Source organism: Crinia signifera, chromosome 5 (genome assembly GCF_055691185.1).
Source record: "Crinia signifera chromosome 5, ASM5569118v1, whole genome shotgun sequence".
Taxonomy (NCBI): Eukaryota; Metazoa; Chordata; class Amphibia; order Anura; family Myobatrachidae; genus Crinia; species Crinia signifera.
Genome location: NC_139221.1, coordinates 166,687,020 through 166,707,028, shown reverse-complemented (window position 1 = coordinate 166,707,028; position 20,009 = coordinate 166,687,020). Strand labels below are relative to the sequence as shown.

Here is a 20,009-nt window from a genome sequence, read left to right as displayed (position 1 = left end):
TTACCTGATCTGCTTGCTGCAAGTGTTTTATTAGGTCATCTGCATAATCATTGCCAGGGTTCCTAGTTATTTGTATGAAAAAAGATTTTTTTCACCTTTGTGTCCATTGTCAGTGTGTTACACCATTCCAGCCGACATTTGGCATTGCTCGTAATAAACTGAGGCATTTATGGCATTTAGTGCATTTACTGGCTAAAGAAACACCATTTGTAAACAGCACTGTCCCACTCTGAGGTTGCATGGACTATTGCTTTGTGCTGGTATTGCTCTTACACCTTTTCACATGGTTATGAGTGATGCTGACATTGCCAAGCACCACCAGCTACATACTTTTGGCCATGTAGTGTATGACTATGTTGGTGTTCCAGACCATTTTTTTTCCGAAAACTAACCATATTGCCTTTCTCTTTCCAGAACTCCTACTATGGCAGGGGGTCTTTTCTCAATTGACAGAGATTATTTTCAAGAGATTGGGACATATGATGCTGGAATGGATATTTGGGGAGGGGAGAATTTAGAGATCTCATTTCGGGTAAGTTTAATCAACTCTGCATAGCCATGTATATGTTAAATGTATTGATTGTCTCCTTTTATTTCTGTCTACATGTATGGTTCTATGTTATTCTCAATAAAATAGGCCTACTCTGAAAGTAAATAAGTCATCATTACTAATTCTATCTAGAAGGTAAAATACATTGATACCTGTTCATTTTAGTTTTCATATCTATTTTCATTTTTAGATATGGCAATGTGGAGGTACACTTGAAATAGTAACTTGTTCACATGTTGGTCACGTTTTCCGAAAAGCAACTCCATATACTTTCCCTGGAGGTACTGGCCAAATCATAAACAAGAATAACAGAAGGCTGGCAGAAGTGTGGATGGATGAATTCAAGAACTTCTTTTATATCATTTCACCTGGTGAGTTTCATCCATGTATAGCAGTTGTTTATGATTTGCTTCTTTTCAAATTTCTGCCATGACTAAATTAATTTATACATTGTAACGTTTCTTAATATATTCATTTTAGACTGACAGGTGGCCTATTTATACAAAATGGATATTGCCAGTTTTTAAATAAAAATGTTTTTCTACAATTTGGAATTTTATAGATCTTATGGAAAGTAGTGTAAATTCAGGATTATCTCAAATAAGAATGAAAATACTGTATTAAAAAGACAAATATATAATAATAGGAAAAAAAAATATTAAAGTAAGTTCTAAATTCAAGTGCTTATGCACACTGAAAATATTGGTAATTATATTGTTTCAATAAGCAGTTTGGATTATGATTTCTAAATATACTAGCTTTATTAGCAATTATTTCCTTATCCAGTGAAAAATGCTTCTATTTATAGTTTTGTTTTAAGCACTGATTGATTTCCGTGCATATTCCATGTAGTATTCAATTTCTACTCATGTAACAGTGTTAAATCTTTTAAAAGCAAAAACTTACATTTGACGTTATATACCAGTATAAGTCGACCGAAATCTAAGCCGAGGCACCTAATTTAACAACAAAAAACTGGAAAAACGTATTGACTCAAGTGGGACCCTCACTCGAGTATAAGCCGGGGGGGCTTTTTCAGCATAAATTTTTTTCTGAAAAAGTAGGCTTATACTTGAGTATATATGGTAAATACTGTAGCCTTTAGATCGATTTTATGGTAAATTAGCAACTGGGGCATGAGGAAGCTCCCAGAGGCTATACTGTACTATGTTTTTTTTTTGTTTGTTTTTTAAAGTTAAAACATTTTCTATTACAGTGAATGCTAAGTGTAAAAACAAGCCAGGACAAAATAGTGAGACACTCATTGGACCAGCTTAATTTTATATTTAAAGTAAAAATCTACTGCATAAAGAACACATAAGCTGCAGAAAGGAGAAACTAATTTGAAATCACTTACAAGACTTTGGTAATATAGGTTGAAGGGGGTATGCAATCTGGGATCACGGCTGTCGATCCCCGCCAACAGCCGTGACCCTGGCCCGTTTGCGGTCAGATCGACCGCATAATGACAGACGGGATTTAATGTCCCGCCTGCCGATGGGCGCAAAGGGGGTGTGGCCATGAAAACGGCCGTGGATTGTCGATCTGCAGCCTGGATCGCGACAATCCATGACCATTTCCGGCAGAATGGGCCCGACAGCTTCTGAAGTCAGGTCCGTTCTGCCGTGATCCTGCATCAATGCTGTCGTTAATGACCGCATTGAATAGGGTTTCAAAACAATAAAGTTTGTGTACTATCTCAAACTGAATTGGAATGCCAAACAATCATTTTGTTGCACATATTTAGTGGCAGTTACATATCATGTCCACTGTAGTGCCAGTTACAGGTGTCCCCAGTAGTTAGCAAAAACAATGCATTCTAGAAACTGCTTTTTGGAATAATTTGGTTAACCGTTATCCGGAAAAGTAATACTCAATCTGTACTAATTTGGACTCTATACACCCAGGTGCACCATTCAAAATCATAAGTCTATATTCAGAACATAAAGATGCTTAAAATATTACCTGGTTTTCATAGGTACAATTTACACTTTATGGCTTCATTCTCAAGAACAATAATACTTTTATTAGCTAGTCTGTATATTGACACTAAAGAAATTCAACAAAACTTAATAAATTATTTGTATGTTAAAAATATATTTATATATAAATATATTTTATTTCTTCGTTCAAAGGATACGGTCACTTAAGAAGCTAAAAGTAAATATTTTTTTCACTGCAGATAAGCAGTTGAAATCAACCTAGATACACTACTTTTTTTTTAGTGCTTTCCTGTTTTGTTACAATAATTCAAAGATGACTAAAATCATTCTATCATTTACCTACAGCGAATAAAAACCATATTCAAGTTAACCATTTATGGATACAAGATCCTATTTTCATATCCGTGCTGTAACTGGTTACTCATCTGTGCAATGCTCATGCTCTGGCTCAGTGGCAGACCTCTGGGGACCTGGTGCGTCTCTCTGATAATCTGCAGTGTCTGCAGCTCCAGTTTTCCATGAAAGACCGAAGAGGCCATTGCAATAATGTCTATAGCCTCACTTAGCATAATAAAACAAAGTAATATGCAGGTGCTCACTGGAAAGGTCTAATTCCACCTTGCTGCCTCCTGGCCAGTCTTATACTCCAGTTCAGGTTCACAGACAAACTGATCTGTGACACCTATCACCTTGGTATCCCATACGTAAAATAATTTGTGGATTATTAATCCTCGAGTCACTGGAATAACCAAGAAATCCACAATGACTGTGAGTTAGCAGTGGCGGAACTTGTGGGTTGTGGGCCCAGGTGCACATATATAATCTGGGCCCCCTTCTCCACCCCAACCCAGTTTCACCATAACTTATTGATGGTTTTATGCAGCAGTGGGCCCCTTGGTTGTCAGGGGCCCCGGTGCAATGCACCTGCTGCACCAATAGTAGTTCCACCTCTGTGGGTTAGCACTACCGCTTTCATCCCTAGTGGGTGTACAGGATTTGTGAGTGGTTTAGGTGCTTTTGTAAAATACCTTTTTTTTTTAAAAGACATACAAAATAGAATTCCATGTACTGTTATAAAGTCATGCAAGATGAAAAGCATTATGCAATAAAACACTGACACTTTTGGAGAAACAGGTGCTTTTCAGAGTGCCTAAACCATAGAAGATTTTTTTATTGCTCTGTTAGATCTCAGCATCCGTCAGATAGTGTATTTGGCATGGATTATTTAAATGCCATCCACAGGATTTTTACTGAATGCCTTTTTCTTTACATACCAGTTGCACCACAGCACCATCTCTTCTTCACATTCTATAGTCTGCAAGATCATTTTTAATTTACTTGTCAATCATTACATTAATAGAAATAGTAAGCTGCTTTGAACAAGACACTTAAAGTTGATCTTTTTTTAGATAAGTGCTAGCAACTCATTAAATTCCTTTTCTACAGTTACAACTTCTGTTAATCAAGAAAGACTGAGCATGTGGCTTTAGGATTGACTTTTACAACACTGAACATTCAATAAAAATAAGGCAAGGTACATAAGGATAAGTGAAAATAGTTTGCACCTCTGTTACAGTTAAAACATGTAAAGGAAGGGATCTTTTATATGCCCCAGTTTTACCGGGATCTGTTTTTGGCCATCCATCCTGACAATTGTGTTTTGGTATGCCAAAATGTGTTTGTTTTGGAGGGAGAGGCTGCAGGGCAGCTGCTGTCACTGGTGGAGCAGCTGCAACTAGGCTGACCAATTCATCCCTTTAATCATGGACACATATTAATTACACAGGTTCTGTGGCTGGCTTTCACCTGGTTTTAAACTGCCACACCTCAAGACTCCATTTCACCTGGTTTTAAACTGCCACAGAACCTGTATAATTAATATATGTCCCAGATTAAAGGGATGAGTTGGTCACCCTAGCTGCAACAGCTGTCAAAGTGGACCAATCGGTGCATATGAGTTTGCCCCATATGAGGGGCGTGTGTTGGCAGTTTGGCTCAACGGGTGTTTTTCTTTCATGCAAACCTGGGCTTTGGAGAGAATAGTCTGGGAAGCATAAGGCAGCATTTTGGACCAAGCCATAGAGGTCTGACCGTGATCTGCCTATTCCCTAGGCTATGTGTTGTCTAAATTCCTGTCCTTCGCCTTACCAGCCAGAAAGACTGATCTTTCTGTTGTGTGGTAGAGGTCAGGGAGAGAGAGCTGCTGCAGTAACAGCATCAGTAGGCCCTCCCATCATTCTTCATAAGGGACAGTGACTCCTTATCCACAGCTTACTCCAAAGCACATTCAGCAGTCAGGGGCTGTCTAGCTGTGGAACTACAATCCCCAGAATGTCCTACTAAAAGAAAATGCTTAGAAAGCTAGTCTACCACCTTGTGATTGCGTTTTTTGTTTGTGCATGCGTGAGAGAAAGCTCTAGCAGTATTTCAGAGACACACAAATGGACATTAGATAGCGATAGATGGATGTATAGCTATAGATGGATAGATAGCTATAGATGGATAGATAGCTATAGATGGATAGATAGCTATAGATGGATGGATAGATAGCTATAGATGGATGGATAGATAGCTATAGATATTTATCTATTTACCGGTTATAAGTATATTTACAGAAGATCTAACAAAAATACCCTTGCAAACAAAGAATTTGCCCTTTCATAAATGTTTTTGGTTATTTTAAACCTTGTATTAATAGAACTACAATCAGAAATTTGCTCATTTGAAAATTTTATACAGTTCCCAGGATCTGGTCGTTTTAACAAAATTGGTACTTGTGTATTATCACGGCGGCCGGCTATGCTACATTTTCAACGTACCCGGTGCCGTGATAATATACTTTTGGATTGTGTGTGTGTAGTGCTTTATACTTGCCCTCCTCCACTGCGTCCATCACAATATCCCCGCGATCCACCGATCTCCCCGGCGGCAGCGTTCAGTGGCAGTCCCCACTCCTCCGGCAGTCACTCCCCGGCGCATGTACAATGTACGCAACTCTGCATAGTGCCGCTGGGAGATCATCACATGATTTCCCTGCTCCCCCAGTGGCACTACGTTAATTGCTTACATTGATGGCTGCGAGTGCCGGAGGAGGGGAACTGAACGCTGGCGCCGGGGAGTGACTGCCGGAGGAGGGGGACTGAATGCTGCCACGGGGACATCGCGGGGATCTTGATGGACGCGTCGGAGGAGGGTAAGTATAAAGCACTACACAAACACACACACACAGTATAAAGCACAAAACACACAACACACATTTCACCCACTAACAACTTCATATCCCCACTATCCACTCTTCGGGCTCGGTGGCTTGCTGCGCTCACCACACTTTATAAAATTGACTCCACGCCCACGTGGATACTGGGGGTATGACGTGGATAGTGGGGATATGAAGCATTAAGTATTATCACAGCTTATGTAGTTTACGTAGCAAGCATAGTGGTGTATTGGTATTCTCAATACACCACTACACAAACTACGTAATGGGCGCTGTGATAATACACAAGTACCACAAAATTCACTCCAAGGCCTATACAACTCAAGATTAAAGTGAGAGGCTTCTTGCTCCTCCAGCAGTCGAACTAATAATAGTGAAACTCATAGTGACTCGCTGGAATTAAGGCATCTAGCCAGCTGCTGAAGAAGAAAAATATCTGTGCTACGCCATGCATCGCATTTAACATTGTTTCTTTTTACTTTAGGATGCATAGCCGAGCCTCCCAGATTTAGAAAAGTCACATTCAATACCCATGTCCTGCAGTTGTCTCTGTTGTCATGGCTATGGTTTCCCTTTGAAATCTGCATGATTGGAAATTGGATTCTTCAGTCATGGCTAGTGGCTATTTCAGATGCAGATTCATGATTTCTGTTGCTTGCATTTGTACACGGGAATAATAGTGCCATGTGTTGATGATACCACAAGTTAATTTGAGTTTAGTGAAGATCTAGGTAAAGTGCTACCTTGCAAGGGACTAATGATAAAGAAGTAAATAAAAGGAAACAAAACCTTTACATTTCACCTAGCTTTCTCCAGGTGTTTTGAGATTGTGGGGTTGACAAATTTAATATTGTGTTCGTTCTTGGTGGTCCATCTTTCAATTGGTTGGTAGATGCATGCTATTGGACAGTGATGGCTAACCTTGACACTCCAGCTGTTGTTGAACTACACATCTCAGCATGCCCTACATCATTTTTAGCATGGCCAAATAGCAAAACTGTAGCAGAGCATGCTGGTATGTGTAGTTCAAAAACAGCTGCAGTGTCAAGGTTAGCCATCAGGGCTATAGGATAACTATACAAGATGTGTTAAGGGGTAAGGGGCATCTACTGATAACACCGGGGAACAGTCAATCTGTTGTCAGCTATTTAAATATCAATTTCAATTAATTTTTTTCTCCTGATCATGAATATGCCATGCTTTTTTTAAATATGCTCTAGTTCTTAAGATATGTACAGTTGTGTTCATAAGTTTACATACCCTAGCAGAATTTTTTTGGGGGGGGGCATTTGTCAGAGAATATGAATGATAACTCACAAACTTTTCTTTCATTCATGGGTAGTGGTTGGGTGAAGCCATTTATTGTCAAACAACTGTGTTTTACTCTTTTTAAATCACAATGACAACAGAAACTACCCAAATGACCCTGATCAAAAGTTTACATACCCCAGTTCTTAATACCGTGTATTGCCCCCTTTAACATCAATGACAGCTTGAAGTATTTTGTAGTAGTTGTGGAATGAGGCTCTTTATTTTCTCAGATGGTAAAGCTGCCCATTCTTCTTAGCAAAAAGCCTCCAGTTCCTGTAAATTCTTGGGCGGTCTTGCATGAACTGCACGTGTGGGATCTCTCCAGAGACATGGCTCAATGATATTGAGGTCAGGAGGCTTAGATGACTCCAGAATATTCACTTTATTCTGCTGTAGCCAATAATAGGTTGACTTGGCCTTGTGTTTTGGATCATTGTCATGTTGGAACGTCCAAGTACGGCCGATGCGCAGCTTCTGGGCTGATAAGTGCAAATTTTCCTCCAGTGTTTTCTGATAAACCATCAATTTTGACCAAGATTTCAATGCCTTTGTTGCTCACACATCAATGATCCACCTCCTGTGTTTCACAGTAGGAATGGTATAGCTTTCATCATAGGCCTTGTTGACTCCTCTCCAAATGTAAAGTTTATGGTTGTGGCCAAAAAGTAAAATTTTTGTCTCATCACTCCAAATGACTTTGTTCCAGAAGTTTTGAGGCTTGTCTCTGTGCTGTTTGGAGTATTATAAGCTGGATTCTTTGTGGCATTTGCAGAGTAATGGCTTTCTTCTGGTTGGCTCGACCATGCAGCACATTTTTCTTCAAATGCCTACTTATTGTGCATCTTGAAACAACCACACCACTTTATTTCAGAGAGTCCTGTATTTCAGCTGAAGTTATTTGTGGATTTTTCTTTGCATCCCAAACATTTTTCCTGGTTGTGGCTGAAATTTTTGTTCTACATAGTTACATAGTAGGTGAGGCTGAATAAAGACTTGCGTCCATCTAGTTCAACCTATGTTTATTGAAGCTTATCCCTTGTTTTATAGTATGTTCTGATATTTTACAGACAGATTGTTACTTATTCGTACTGGATGTTTTTAACCAATAAATGTTTATCCAACCTTATTTTAAACGTATTTATAGTGTCTGCTGAAACCACTTCTCCAGGAAGAGAGTTCCAAAGTTTGACTGCTCTGACTGTAAAGAATTTTTTTTCTTCTAGATGAACAAAATCTTTTTTCTTCTAATCTAAACTTGTGCCCTCACGTCCTAGATTCCTTTCTAGTAGAAAAAAGGGTGTTTTACAGTTCCTTATATTGACCCCTAATATAATTATACATGTTGAGCAATATCCCCCCTTAAACGTCTCTTCTCTAGTGTAAATAGTCCCAAATTGTTTAATCTTTCCTCGTAGCTTAAATTCTCCATTTACCTAATAAGCTTTGTTGCTCTTTTTGGGATTTTTTCTAATTCTATGATGTCCTTTTTATAGTGCGGGGCCCAGAACTGCACTGCGTATTCGAGGTGCGGTCTAACCAATGATTTGTACAGGGGCATAATTACTTTTGAGTCCCTAGTTTCCATGCCCCTTTTAATACATGCAAAAATTTTGTTGGCCTTTTTTGTTGCTATATTACATTGAGCACTACACCCAGTTTGTTGTCTATTTGGACTCCTAGATCCTTTTCGATTACTAAATTACCCAATTCATGACTGCTTAGGTTATAACTAGCACACTGGTTATGTCTCCCAAGGTGCATGACCTTGCATTTGTCCACATTGAACCTCATCTTCCACTTTTTCGCCCACTCATCTAGATTGTCAAGATCATTTTGAAGCGTGGTGACATCTTCTGATGATTTAATAACTCTGCTCAGTTTTGTATCGTCCGCAAAGATGGATACATTGCTGAGTATCCTCATCCCAATATTGTTAATAAAAATGTTAACCAAAATGGGCCCAAGAACAGAACCCTGTGGCACTCCACTTAGTACTGGTATCATATTTGATACGGCACTGTTCACGACCACTCTTTGTTCTCTATTACACAGCCAGTTCCCTACCCATCTACAGATATTTGCCCCTAATCCCATGTCCTCCATTTTATTTATCAACCTCTTGTGTGGTACTGTGTCGAAGGCTTTGGCAAAATCTAGGAAAAGCACATCTTCAGCGTTTCCATTATCAAAGTTTTTGCTAACCTCTTCATAGAAACCAAGTAGATTAGTTTGGCATGAACGATTTTTCACAAACCCATGCTGGTTATTACTGAGTAAACTATGAAGGTCTAAATATTCCTGGATACCATCTCTTAAAAATCCTTCAAATAGTTTACCCACTATTGATGTTAAACTAACAGGTCTGTAATTAGCGGGATCCTCCTTTTTTGAATAATGGCACTACCTCTGCTATTCTCCAGTCTTTTGGTACCTTTCCTGATGATAGTGAATTATCAAAGATATAATGTGTAGGGGAAGCTAATTCCTCCCTTAATTCCATTAGTACCCTAGGATGAATCCCATCTGGCCCAGGTGATTTATTTGTTTTGATTTTGCTGAGCCTCAATATTATTTCCTCGGTAGAGAAATCAATATTGAGGTCCAGCTTGTTCATCCCATTTGTGGTAAGTGTGTGTTCCACAGTCTGCTCTCCCTTAGTAAACACTGATGAGAAGAACTCATTTAACAGTTCTGCTTTTCCCTTCTCCTCCGTAAAACTTTTTCCATTGATATCGTTTAGTGGGCCTATGTCATCCTTAATTATACGTTTACTATTTATGTATTTGAAAAACTTCCTGGGGTTAGTTTTACTTTCAGTTGCTATGCGCTCTCCATAATCCCTTTTAGCTACTTTGATTGCCCCTTTGCAAATTTTGTTTGATTCTTTGTATTTGGTGAACATCTCCTCATTTTAAGTTATTTTTATAGAATTTAAATGCTCTTGTTTTATTGTTGATTGCTGACCTAACTTTTATGTCCAACCATGGTGGCTTTTTTTATTGAATTTACCCTTATTTACTTTAGTAAATAAGGGTAAATTAAAAAAAAAAAAAAGCCACCATGGTTGGACAAAAAAGTTAGGTCAGAACATGACCTGAACATGATTTGGTTTCCACAGAATCCCTCATTTTCCACTTCTTAATTAGAGTTTGAACACTGCTGATTGGCATTCTCATTTGCTTGGATATCTTTTTTATATCCCTTTCCTGTTTAATACAGTTCAATTACCTTTTCCCTCAGATCCTTTCACAATTCTTTTTGCTTTCCCCATGACTCAGAATCCTGACATGTCAGTGCAGTACTGGATGAAAGATGCAAGGGTCTTTCAGGAGACCAGAAACTCATTGACCTTTTTATACACACACACTTATTACAAGCAATCAGATCACAGGTAAGGATGGCTACCTTTTAGTAGCCATTCAAACCCATTTATGTCAACTTGTGTGCATGTTATCAGGCCAAAAACTCTAGGGTATGTAAACTTTTGATCAGGGTCATTTTGGTATTTTCTGTTGTCATTATGATTTAAAAAGAGTAAACACAGTTGTTTGACAATAAATGGCTTCACCCAACCACTAACCATGAGTGAAAGAAAAGTTTGTGAGTTATCAAATGTCCAGAAAATCACAAATTCTGCTAGGGTATGTAAACTTATGAGCACAACTGTATATGTCTCCTCCCAGCATAAGTGAGGAGATATGAATGTATAATGCATCTTAAACGTGACTACCAGCTACGTTATCACAAATAGAATAAATTCTTGTTATTGTTGAAAGAAGATTAATGTTTTATAAAAGCAAAATTAAGTGGATTCTGTTAATTAAAGCTTAGGTAAGGTACTACAAATGGAGAAAATAATTGAATTTATCATTTTTCATTAATGTGAAAACTAGATCAATTCAGCTACTGTATGGCGAGCATCTTATGTGAAAAGAAGAACTGCGAGTATTCGCAAACCACTATTAAATCCTTGGTAACTAAAAAAAAATATATATATATTAATTAAATAAATGAAAAATATAAAATTTAGGTATTTTCTCCATTTAAGGTACCTTCATAGTCTAAGCTGCTTTACTTAACAGAATTAATGTTTTACTTTTTACTACCTTCTTTCTTCAATAACAATAATTTGTTTTATGTGTCCTAAAGTAACTGGTAGTCACGTTTGAAAAGCATAACATTCATACCTCCACCCTAATGCTGGGAGGGAGACATATGCATATCTCAAAAACTAGGGCCAGTTGAAAAAGGAACGTTGCATACAGTATTTATGATTAGGAGCAAAAAATGAATTGAAATCTACTTCTAAATCCCATCCAACAGATTGACTGACTGTTCCCAGTGCTAGCATTGTCTGGAGCCATTAAATACATGTTTGAGAGTAATGGTAAATTGAAGAATAAATGTAACCTTTACAAGCATATTAAAAATAATTAATAATCAATGTCTGCTCTAGATGGGAGCCACACCCACTTCCAGTGAGTCCCGTACAGCAATGTTTGGCAGCATATAGGGTGGTATGTGGTGTAGCTTCCCTGCTGTTCTCACAGCACCCTTCTTGCATTTCAATTACAGCTCGCTTACTCACCTACAATATATACCTGCATCTATTCTCACTCACTTCCTTATATCTCAGCTGTATTGTGTACTAAGATTGTGCTGTTAATTGTGCTCTGTTTCTGATCTTCTGTCACTGTTATGTCTAGTTCTGTTTACCCTGTAGTGTTCTAATGTGTCCTATATGTACGGTGCTGTGTACCACTTGTGGTGCCTTTTTATAAATAAAATCATAATAATAATAGCCCCCCCTTTTTGAATTTTTTTGCAACCACACTGGTGGTAATAAATATTGGCTAACAAAAGCAAGTTGATCAATACTGATGAGTTGTGATCATACATCTTCCTATCATTTAATAGAATGTACTTGAGTAAGGCTTCCTCTAAGCCGATTCATTGCTATTCTCCACTGGTCCAGTTCTCAACTTTTTTTTTGTGCTACTTGATATGTCAACACGTATGTTACTTAAAAACATTGTTGTATAAAAATTATTGATTTGCACCCTTTGAGTGCCAACGTTGCTTTGAGAGATCCTCAAAATAACTGCTAAAAATGCCAACATCGCCAACAGAGACTGGTCTTTTAGTTTAAATAAATACACATACAGCCAAGTCATTTAATTGAAGTTTAGTTAAATAAGAACAGTCGCTGTGAGCAATGCTGGCATTTTCAGCTGATATTTGAGGATCTCACATAAACATTGGCACTCAAAGGGTTAACACTAAAGTATAACTGCAATTCAGTGATTCAAACAGCAGGCTTTTCATAGCCGAACTTTTCAGGGAATGTTTAATGTGGTATTTACCTAATTAGCCTGTCTTTGTGATTTTAAGGGGTGCAGTGAGCTGTCGATTGCCCATGCACTCATCCTGATGTGTTCATTATTGTGCAGTATTATCACCACAATCACGTGAAAAGTGACCAAATCGACTGTAAATCGCCCTAGTTTATTAGCACCTTAAGTCAAAGTATTTTATAGTGAATACAGCGTAATACAGGTAAAAAAAAGAGGGGCTAATGCTGCACCAGATGGAACATTCGGAAAAGCATTCGGTAACGTGTCCTACTATACTTGGTGACAGATCAAGGGAGGAGAGGTAGATTTAGGTATCATCCGCGTACAGATTATCCTGAAATCCAGAGGAACGGATAAGTTTACCAAGAGACATAGTATAACTTGAAAAGTGGATCCCATAAATCGGTTGAGTTAAGAAAGTTTAGATTGTAGGCAAGCGTTTAAGTACCATGAAGGGGTGAGGGAGCTCAGAGATGGGACGGTAGTCAGAGAGAGTTTGTGATGGTGATATGAGTGTGATAGTCACAATTTTGTTTTTCTTCAGAATGGGAGTAATAACTGCATGTTTGAAACTAAGCTATGAGTAGAGAGAGATTTTAGGTAAGGTGTGAGTGAGCAAAGGAGACTGCTTTACAGATTTTCAAGGGTGTAGTGTTGAGAAGAGGAGAATAAGAAGATACTAGATACTTAATCTTCATTTGTGGGTTCGCATGAAAAAACAATAAGGTGCCATGGGTTAAGATTGGAAATTGAGCAGGTTGCTGCCTGTGAAAGAGCATACAATTCCATTTTGGATGTTGCATCTCCTTTTCCTAAATTAAAAAGGAAATGTGTGAATCTAATATTTTTTTTCTCCTTTTGTTATCGTTATCTTTATCCACTTTTAGGACTTTAGTGCAAATCTGAGGATTTTTAGGGCAAATTTCAACAGAAATGTAGAACATTCTTAAGGGTTTACAATCTTTCAAGCACCACTGTATATTTGTATACACATGTTGCATTTTTGCCTGTTTTCTAAGCAAGCTCTCTAGATCGCTTAGAAATGAAATGCAAATCATTCTGTATGTACACCCAATGGTGATGCACGATGGGCGCTACTGCCACCTCATATCTGGTGTTAAAGCAGGCCCAATCTAGTTGGATCACTTAGTGGGGGAAGGTGGTTCGCAAAAAAAGGCTTAGCGCACATATCTATGTATGTATTATCAATACCGATCTAAAATAACCAGACGGATAACAAGTGAAGTGCGCAGTTTACGTACTCTGTCCGTAACCTGCTGACCCTTTACTGCTAGCTACGTGCGAACAAAGCGTATCAAACCTTTCTCGTGTATTATACACGCTAGACCGATACTTATAATTTAGTATCCTTTCACAGTACTCAGTACCCAAACTGAGTACACCTTTTAAGGATAATGTCCGTATTACATCTTAGTCACTAAATGCAAATAAAAGTCAAGGCAAGGGTTTAACTCAAAGTAAGGAGATAGTCTCCAAATAATGTATTTAGTCCCTAGCGGACAGCAGGGGGTTACAGAAAGAAGAACACAGTATAACACAAGATAACAGTTGAATTTAACAATACTAAATATGCTTACGCTACTAAGGGGAAAAGAAACAGATACAAAATACATTCAGCCGTAACTATAGAAATAAACCAAAAGGAATGCAACCATTTACCGTCTCATCTAAATGCGCAGCGCAGTCCGGTCGAGCTCGCTAGGTTCAAATAGAACTTAGCCCGGTCAGGATGAAGGGGAAGAAGCAGTGGCGAAGTGACCGATACAGCTCAGGGATCGCTACTTTTATAGTGTCCACACAGAGGGGTCAAAGATGATTTCCATTGGTCAAGGGTTCAAAAGTCAGGTCCTCGTGGATTGGAGCAAAGGGAATGCACTTAAGGTGGATTGGTGCATTGGTGCAGGGGGAGTGTACTTTGTTGTCCTTTGTCTGTTAGCATCGTCATAGGGGGTCGTAAATCAACCACACGAACCGGTTACAACTTGATCCTTTGTCTTCCTCAGTTCATATGGAAAAAGTACATAGTTTATGGATTTTGTCCGTAATAATCAGGCATTGGGACTTTCGAACTTTTCACTATGACCAGAGTGCTGCGCATAGGACACGGAACATAAGGATACTAAATATGTATAGAAACAGTTGTGTAATATTGGTTAAACTATGTGTTGTGCACTAAACCTACATTTAGCTATATTTTATTTCGTGTAAGTGTGGGATATGAATTTATGTGTATTAGTATGGCTGCGCTCAAGGTTTGCTTCGCTACACAGAACTTGGGTATTATACTTTATTTGCGCAACTCTGCGAACCAAAATGACGGCCATACCATTCTAAAATGCTGTGTATGCAGTTTGACTTTAACAGTATTTATGGGCGATCTGGACACCGGGAAGTTCAAGAGAAATAGCCTACCCTAAATCCCTTAGCACACATTGCTAAGCACAACTTTCAATGTGTTTATGGGCCTTTACACTGTACTACATTAATAATCTTCCCTTTTTGAGAACAGTGGAATACACAATTGATTTGTGTAGCTGTAGATTTTTTGTTTTTAATGTACTTATATTGAATACTTGTGCGCAGGAATTTTCTTCTAACAGTTTTAAATAATGTCGGCATACTCTGTCTGTACTTAATGTTTAATAGAGGCTGCGTTATATTACCTGTATATACAGAACTTACCTCTAACTGTATATGCCTTTCGCATTTAGCCCAATCATGTTAGTGAAAATAATTATTTTACAGTACCAATTTTAGTTCATATTCTTGTTGTTGAAATTTCAACTGGCTCAAAATAACTGTAGACCAAAAAAAAACACTAATGTTGCTTGTTTAATTAAATGCATTTTGATTTTTAAGTAAAATTGCTAAGCCACGTGAATAAAGTTAATTATACTCCTTTTTACATGTAGGCTTTTCTGTAAGCCCATCATTTTGTTAGTGTGAAGCAATAACACGTTTTACATTTGGTTATGTGACCCTGCAGTTATAGTAGATTTCCAGTTAGCAAAACTATCTGATTTCCTAACAATTAGCTTAGTTGCATACAGATGTGTCCACATGATTATAAATACACACTACTGACTCAAATCAGGTGCTTATATTAAACCATAGTTTACATATGCTGTATATCACTAATCATTTTTTTCTCGCAGCTGCCAAAACTAATAGATATTTGACTACACACAAATCGGTTTATATAATTTTTTTACCCAAATTATTAAGTGGTCTGGCATGTAAATTTAATACAAATTATTTATTGTACAATAAGATGTTTGCAACTGGTTTACTATTAATACCAGTATATATTTTCACAATAAAATTACATTAACACATAACAGAGGTTCTGTTTTCTTTCTGTCTATACTACGGGGGTCTTTAGACAAGTCCCTTTTTAAATGGCAAATTTGTGTGAAAGCTCACCACAACAGTGTTAGCACTATTTTGCCCAAATCTATTAACAAGAAGTTGGGAGCAGATTCCTAAGTCCTGTTATTGGTGACCAGGTTAGCAGGATCTCTTAGGCTGAAATCATCACCTTAATGCCTTAAGTCACGATGGCTGTGTATTCACAGTTTATGAAACATCCCCAAACAATAAGAGGCTTGCAGTCAGGTGTTTGAAATCTCCTCTCCAGAAAGCCCAGGCTTTGGTCACTCTTCTTGGCTTCAGTGGCTGGACGCTAGCCACTGCCATATTGCAAAGTCTGTAGCATGCCCTGCCCAGGAGGGCTATTTGACATGATTTTAATAGGTGTGCAATATGTAGACACACACACATAACTTTTAAATTGTTCCTGATATAAGTATTATGCATGTAAAACTCGAGAATTCTTGCAAACAGTTGGTTTTTTTGGCATGGATTGCAGTTGATTTGAAGGTTGATAAATGCTTTATTTCATTGCTTGGTGGCCACTTAACTAATAATTTATTTTCCCCACAAAACTGCTCTGAAATTGTAGGTTTTTTTTATTACTTGATAAAGTTTAAAAAGTATTTTTAATGAAATATTAATGTTTTATTTTAAAAAAATTGAAGGGATATTTTGCGCTGCCGCCTCCTCCCCTTTCCCCGCGTTCCATAGGCCACCGTTAAAAAATAAATTCCCACCCCCCCATTGGAAATAGATACACCCCCTTCCCCATTCACTGGACTCAAATCCTTATAATAGCAGCCCTCATATCCCCTTGGTTACTAAAATAAAATCTAACCACCTTGTTAAGTTATTTTCCCCCTTTTAGCATAATTAAAATACTTCTTTTCATCTCCCCTCTTGTGCCTCAAAGTAAAGAAATGCTAGATATGCTTAATCAGTGTTGTCAAATTCTATTTACGTCTGTTATGAAATGTATTCACATACTGTATGTATCATCTTTACAGGGGTGACAAAGGTAGATTATGGAGACATATCTATAAGAGTCGCCTTGAGGCATAAATTGCAGTGTAAACCATTTTCATGGTACTTGGAAAATGTATATCCTGATTCCCAGATACCTCGTCACTATTTCTCTTTGGGAGAGGTAAGAACCATGATGAATTATACTTGTTTTTTTTTTTATTTTATTTTTTTTGCTGTTAAGCATTTTATTCAATAGTATTAAGAAAGTTGTACCACCCACACTTCTTTTTTTGTTTCATATACATGAATATAGTTTGCCAGTTTAATTCAAAATTTTATTTTAGTAAGGATCCAAATAATATTGTGTATCACAAAACCTCTGCATTGCTAATTTGTTGTAATATTCTACTTTTTGGACTCAAAAAATATACACTTAAAAAATGTTTTATAAATTACAGAGGATTTATGTAACTTGGCATAACAGGCTCAAAATACTTAAGTGTAACCTGAAAAGCCACATGCTGATACAGTTTTCATTTCCTTGTGAGTGTCTGTTGACTCTTTGAACCTTTCCAGACAACTGCACCACCGGTAGACCCTATATGACCTTCCCAGAACATTGGTGTCTGTTAAATAAATCACTAATGTAAATAGTGGGTATAGAGAAGTATACAACATAAATAGCATAAATCTGACTGAAAATTACATATTTGTATACCTCAATAGCATCTTTACTGATCTTTGCGGTCTGTAAAGGTGGCCGCTGCGCTGCATAAACTCTTTGCTCCTCTACCCATGTTATAGGGACTGCTTTAATTGTTCACTATCTTACTGTGAAGAAATCTGATTTCAATCATCCTTTCCTTATCAATGCCTCAAGCATTTTAAATATAATTTTATGATCAAATAACATAGACTTTATTTAATTTTTATTTTCAACCTGAAGAAACCATGCGTGAAAAAATAGGTTTCCTTATTCACTTAAAAAGAATTTCCCAAGATGCTGGAAGCGCACCATTTATAAATACAGTATGATAAAATATAGATTTCTAAAAAGCAATACAGGTATATACTTACAGTATGTATGAACCAGGCTGCTGTCTTATAGTTGCAAGCCAAGATGTGTATAATGGAAAGAAGGAAACCGCACTACCTGCATTATGTAGTAAAGAAAATGTTGCTGTGAGCATGCTAAACAAGTGAGCATGCTTTAAACGCATTCACTGGGGGGTATTCAATGCTGCAGCGAGCGGCCGGCGAGGGGGTTAAACAGCGAGGATTGCAGAAAACCAGCGATCCTCGCTGTTTAACCCCCGCGCCGGCCGCTCGCTCTATTCAACGTTCTGGGGAAATCCTCGCCGTCACAGGACGGCGAGAATTCCCCAAAACAGCTAGACCCGCGGCTGCTGCAGAAAACTCGCAGTTTTTAGACGCGAGTCTCGCTGCTTCTGGAGCCGCATCCGCCAATTCTCCCTCGCTCAAAAAACGGAGCGAGGGGGAATTGGCGTATGCGGAGGGTGTGTTGAATGCTGTCAGGGTGAGTGGTGACAGCGAGCAGGAAGACCTGCTCGCTGTCACCACTCGCAAACAGCATTGAATACCTGCGATAGAATGAAATTGACTGTACTACGTAAACAAATTTATAATTAAACAACCAGAAATAAATTACAAATAAACCCCATCAACATAACAGCTGTCTGAATGGAAAGCACTGCTAAACAATTAGTAAATACATTAGTATGCTTTAAAAAAGAAAAAAAATCTAGTATAATAGAGACAACATCCAAGAATCCAAGGTCGGCTTTATTAGACAGGTACCTGTTGAGTCCTCTTTCTGGTGCTTGCTAACCCCTGGCATCCTTTCCTGGTCTCCTAATGTCGGTTTCTTGGTTCCTACCTACTCCTGGCCAAAACGTCCAACTTTGACCCAGTCTTACTGTCTTTTCGTTCATATCCCTCAAGGCAATTCTCTATAGTGTATACATCTCCCGTAATAGGAAACCAAGTCAGAGCTGCATATCTGGAACAGCAAAATGCCAAATTTCCTTTACAGGGTCCCTGGTGAACAGCATCAGCACATTAGACTATGCGCCTCTGATCTGGGTCTATTTAATTTTAAGGTATGGTTCAGTCTGTGGATTGTGACAGCTACTGTAGATAATTTTCCCTTTTTTATTTGTTTAACCCCTTCCCGACATTTGACGTATATATACATCATGGCCGGAATGTACTTCCCGACACATGACGTATATATACGTCATGACTTTAAACTGTCCCCGCGTCTATAGACGCGGGGACAGAGGGACGATGTCTGCTGTCCCTGACAGCAGACATGTCCCTGCATGCCCAGGGGGGGCTGCGATGCCGCCCCCCGTCGGCGATCGCTGTGATTGGCTGTTCAGTGTGAACAGCCATTCACAGCGTTTTCCTGCGTTAACGGCGAATCAGACGCTCGGTAACACAGGTGTCAATCACCGCCGGGCGTCAGGGGGCATGAGGGGGTCATCAGTGACGACGACACCTCACCCCACCTGCCCCCAAGGCTGTGATTGGTCCGTGGGACCCACGGACCAATCACAGCCAAGGCGCGTGATTTAAACTAACGGTGACTGCACTGCAGACGCCATTCCGGTCTGGAATTGCGTGCAGAGCGGTCACCGTGCCAATCTGTCGTGATACATACCTGATCCTTGCCTGAAACTTACCTGATCACCGCTGATCACCGCTGGTAGCGTGCTGCCAGCAGCTGGATACTTCCTGGATCTTGTGACTTCTGTGTGTGCTGCTGCTGCAGTGTCATAGAGTCACAGATCGTGAGAGATAGGGACAGAGAGTGACAGAGAGTGACTGAGAGTGCTATATTTTGTGTCTGCTGCACCCCCTTTTGTGCTGATCACTATATTTGAGGTGATCAGCAACTTTTTGGGGGTGTAGAGGTTTTTTTTTTATATATATACCTGTCAGTTGCAGCAAAGGTTGTGCTGCCTGTGCAACTGACTGCTGCCCCCCCCCCCTGCTGCCCCCCCTTTTGTGCTGATTGTGCTGATTAATTAACTGATCAGCAACTTTTTGGGGGTCCAGGGTTTTTTTTTTTTATATATATATACCTGTCAGTTGCACCAAAGGTTGTGCTGCGTGTGCAACTGACTGCTGCCCCCCCCTTTTGTGCTGGTCAGTTTAAATTAATTAATCAGCAACTTTTTGGGGGTCCAGGTTTTTTTTTTTATATATATACCCTGTCAGGTTGTGTGTCTGCTGCCCCTCACTGCTAATCA

The 20,009-nt window shown here is 38.7% G+C and overlaps 1 protein-coding gene across 3 annotated transcripts in view; it reads left to right on the top strand.

Annotated features, from left to right (window-relative positions):
* The window catches only part of GALNT1 (polypeptide N-acetylgalactosaminyltransferase 1), a 205,261-nt gene that overhangs the window by 174,563 nt on the left and 10,689 nt on the right, over positions 1-20,009 (top strand). For all 3 annotated transcript variants that reach the window (XM_083188257.1, XM_083188256.1, XM_083188258.1), the window contains exons 7-9: positions 415-532; positions 741-921; positions 16,776-16,915. In XM_083188257.1, coding sequence (XP_083044383.1) covers positions 415-532; positions 741-921; positions 16,776-16,915 — 439 coding nt within the window. The remainder of the gene's footprint in view (positions 1-414; positions 533-740; positions 922-16,775; positions 16,916-20,009) is intronic.